Genomic DNA, 3,534 nt, shown 5'->3' on the forward strand with positions numbered 1-3,534 from the left:
TCAAGGCCAAACTCTTTTCTGATTCCACTGATTCCTTTTTATACCTCCGCTGCTTAGTCCTCCTTTCTTTTCCCATTCACCTTAAATAAAAGGGAGAAAAAGGAAAAATAGAGAAATGGGAAGAGGGAAGGATGTAGCTCAATCAAAGGGCATTTTCTTCTCAACTCTCTCAATTTAAAAGTAATGCAATTAGGAAAATATAGGTTTCTTCTCAATCCCATACTTCTCAAAGTTCTTTAAAATATGATAGAGGAAAGGGAAAACAAGGGACATAATAAATTAATTCTATAAAGTGCAACAAATATGGTCAAGTAAACAAATTAAATGATACCTTTGATGCCCCATCACCCAATTCAGACTTATTTACAGCTTCAACACATGCAACAGCAGCTTCATGTGTTGAGAAATCAACAAATCCATAATCCTTCCTCTTGGCTGTAGATATATTCCTTGCTAGTACAATTCTTACAATTTCACCATAAGATTTAAGCATCTCCCTGATGTGATCTTCTTCCCAGTGAGGAGGAAGACCATTAATAAACACAGATTTAACCTGTGCCATTATCTCTGGGTCTGGTTCACGCATAGGCTCAGCAAAGGCTACCTTGGCACTTCTCTCAGGATGCCCAAAGATCGCGTCAGGCTTTTGAAGCCTCTTGTACGCAAGCATTGCATCACCATGACTAGAAAACTCAAGGAATGCAAAGCCACGGCTCAATCCTTCACATTTAGCATCTAGCACAAGCGTAATGTTTTCAACCCCATCAATACCATAATCCTTCAACTTCTGTTTAATCTGCCTCCGGGATATTAACAGAATGAATAAACAAGGCAGTGAGGGTAAACATTAGCTATTTACAAAAGAGAAAACTGCAACAAACTTACAGCTTCTTTCGTCCACGTATTGCAAATATTTCCCAAGAATAATGTGTTGTTATCCTCGCTGGGTGCAGTCCCACATCTTTTACCACGTATCTGTAAATGTTGTGGTTGATGAACAGCACAATAGAAAGAAAAGAAAGTGCAACACTAGATTAACAACACATAAGAAGAGAAACATACAACTGGGTTCTTCATTTCTGACAATGCTCTCTTAGCATGTTCCTTATTAGCAAACCTCACAAATGCATAGCCCTTATTTTTATTTGTTGATGAATTCTTATGCAACCTGACATCAACTACCTCCCCAATCCTCTTAAAAACTTTTCTCAGATCTTCCTCTGTAGCATCACGGTCAAGCCCTCCAACAAATATCTCATGTTCTTTGTTACTCTTTCGCTGGTTTGCAATGGCCTCCAATTCCGTATGCTCCTCTTGGAGCGCCTCATTTTCTTCAGGAGGTTCCCATGGACCTTCCTCTGGATCTTCCTCAATATCCTCCCCACCATGTTCTTCAAAATCCAGCCTTTCACTGCTCTCTGTCACTTCATCACCAACTTTTCTAGTATTAAAATCTTCCTTCGACTGGTCTTTCATTACTGCACTATCAGTATTAGAGCATTCTTTGTGTCCAGTAATGTTTGTTTCCTCTTCCTTTGTTTCTTCCTTTGCTGTTTCTCCTTCGTCATCTTTGACTTCTTCCTTTCCTTTATCTCCGTCCTCTTCTTTCAGTTCTTCCTTTACATTCACTGCCTCCTGTTCCTTCAGCTCCTCCCCTCCTTTCTCTCCCTCTTGTTCTTTCAACTCTACATCTCCTTTCTCTTGTTCCTGATCCTTCAACTCTTCCCGACCGTCCCTTTCATTCAACTCTTCATCTTCTTTCTCTCCCTCCTTTTGACACATAGAATCATCTTCATTCACCGATATATTTAGGTCCACAAGAGTTCGCTCAGGTTGTTTGGAAGACATAGTGGCATCCTGAGAAGCAGTCGCTTCAGCCTCCACTGCATTGTTTCCCTTCACAGTTTCATCCACTTCCATAGACTTTTGTTCCTTCTCTTCAGATTGTCCAACACATTCAACAACTTGTTCCAGGTGCCCCTCTTTCTCGTGATCGATATTATCAGCATCGACAACTTCAACATTTTGAGGCTTTTCCGCTTCCTCCACATCCCCAGAGTTATCCACAACTAGAGTTTCATCAGCCACTGCCTTCAGTTCTTCCTCCAGCTTAGGTGTGGCAACTGCTTTAGTTCTTGGTCTCCCTGGCTTCCTCTTTGAACACGGTGTAGTGGTAACAACCTCATCTGAATTCGGCTCATCTAACAAACCATCAACAAAAAATAAAAACAAAATGGTGAAAACTCACATGCAAAATTAGATAATTTGATTTGTCATCTAACGATTCTCGGCTCTCAACTCATGGAAAATACAACCACCATGAACAAAATAAAAAAAATAAAAATAAAATAAAATTAAAAAAAAAAAACAAAAGTTGAATTTGCATAACGATAATTAGCTAAAAAGTACCCAGAGTAAAAACAAGAAGAGAAAATGAAATTTACAACACAATCATGATACCAAAAATGATTCCGAGATTATCATGAAAGGAATCAAGCAGCAGGATGAAATAACATTATTAATAACATTAAGTTTAAAGAATTAAACATGAAATCCGTTCTGTCTAACCCTCATTTAGAACTCGGAAACGGAGAGAGAAGTTACGAAGAGGAAAAAACAGTTACCGGGATTGGAATCGGGAATCGAGTTGGAAGCGGGAGAGGCCTCCTTCTTCTTGATCTGCCTTGTTTTGACGGTGGAATTGCGCTTTGCTGCAGGGGATTCTCCGGCGGATTTTGCGGCGGTTTTTCTCGCCGGCGGTGCCTTCTTCGGGGTTGTGGATTTGGAAGAGGAATCAGCATTTCGGGTCCTCATGACGATAAATAACTCAATTGATCGGTGTTTTCTATTCTACTGAATAAGAACTAAACCTTAATCTACCACATGTGAAGCAGGCCTCAGTGTCTCTCTATAATAATAATGAGGAGGAGGAAAAATATAATAACAACCAAAAGGTAAAGCGCAAAGTTACAAAATGGGTCATTGTGACTGGATCAACGATTCAGTTTTCACCGAGGTAGCAGGTAGCATTGGAAAAGGAGAGACTGGAAGTGGGAGATAGAAACTAAAAGGAAAAATATTTTTTTTTTAAATAAATTTCTATGTCTAACCAAAATATTTAATTTAAGTCTAATTAAATTATTATAACAATTTTTTAAATTATTTGTCTTTTTTTTTTGTCTCTTTCTTTTATTTTTCTTCTTTTTTTTTCTTTTAAATTTGTGCACGCATTTTCTTCTTCTCTTCTTTTTTTTTTAAATTTGTGCACGTTTATTTTCCTCCTCTAATGTTGCGTCTTTTTTTTCCTTTTCGTTATCGTCATCACCAATAACACCAATATTTTGCAATAATTTTTGTTGATGCCATCATTAAATAATTTCGGTTCATTTCTTAATTTATTCGATTCATTTGTGTATTAATTGAGGTTCACTTGATGCTGCGAATAAGTATTCACCAAATTTTTTATTCTTTAAGTAATTTCAGTTCATTTCTTAGTTTAATTGAGATTCATTTAGATTCAAAAATAAATTCGAT

At 37.6% G+C, this 3,534-nt stretch overlaps 1 protein-coding gene across 1 annotated transcript; it reads right to left on the bottom strand.

Annotated features, from left to right (window-relative positions):
* On the bottom strand, positions 293-2,980 carry LOC107627051 (nucleolin). Its single transcript, XM_021115680.1, has 4 exons — positions 2,625-2,980; positions 1,063-2,201; positions 886-975; positions 293-796 (listed from the first exon to the last, which is right to left on the bottom strand). Exons 1-4 carry the CDS (start codon positions 2,812-2,814, stop codon positions 308-310), a joined length of 1,908 nt encoding a protein of 635 aa, XP_020971339.1. The 5' UTR covers positions 2,815-2,980; the 3' UTR covers positions 293-307.

Source organism: Arachis ipaensis, chromosome B02 (assembly GCF_000816755.2).
Source record: "Arachis ipaensis cultivar K30076 chromosome B02, Araip1.1, whole genome shotgun sequence".
Classification (NCBI taxonomy): Eukaryota; Viridiplantae; Streptophyta; class Magnoliopsida; order Fabales; family Fabaceae; genus Arachis; species Arachis ipaensis.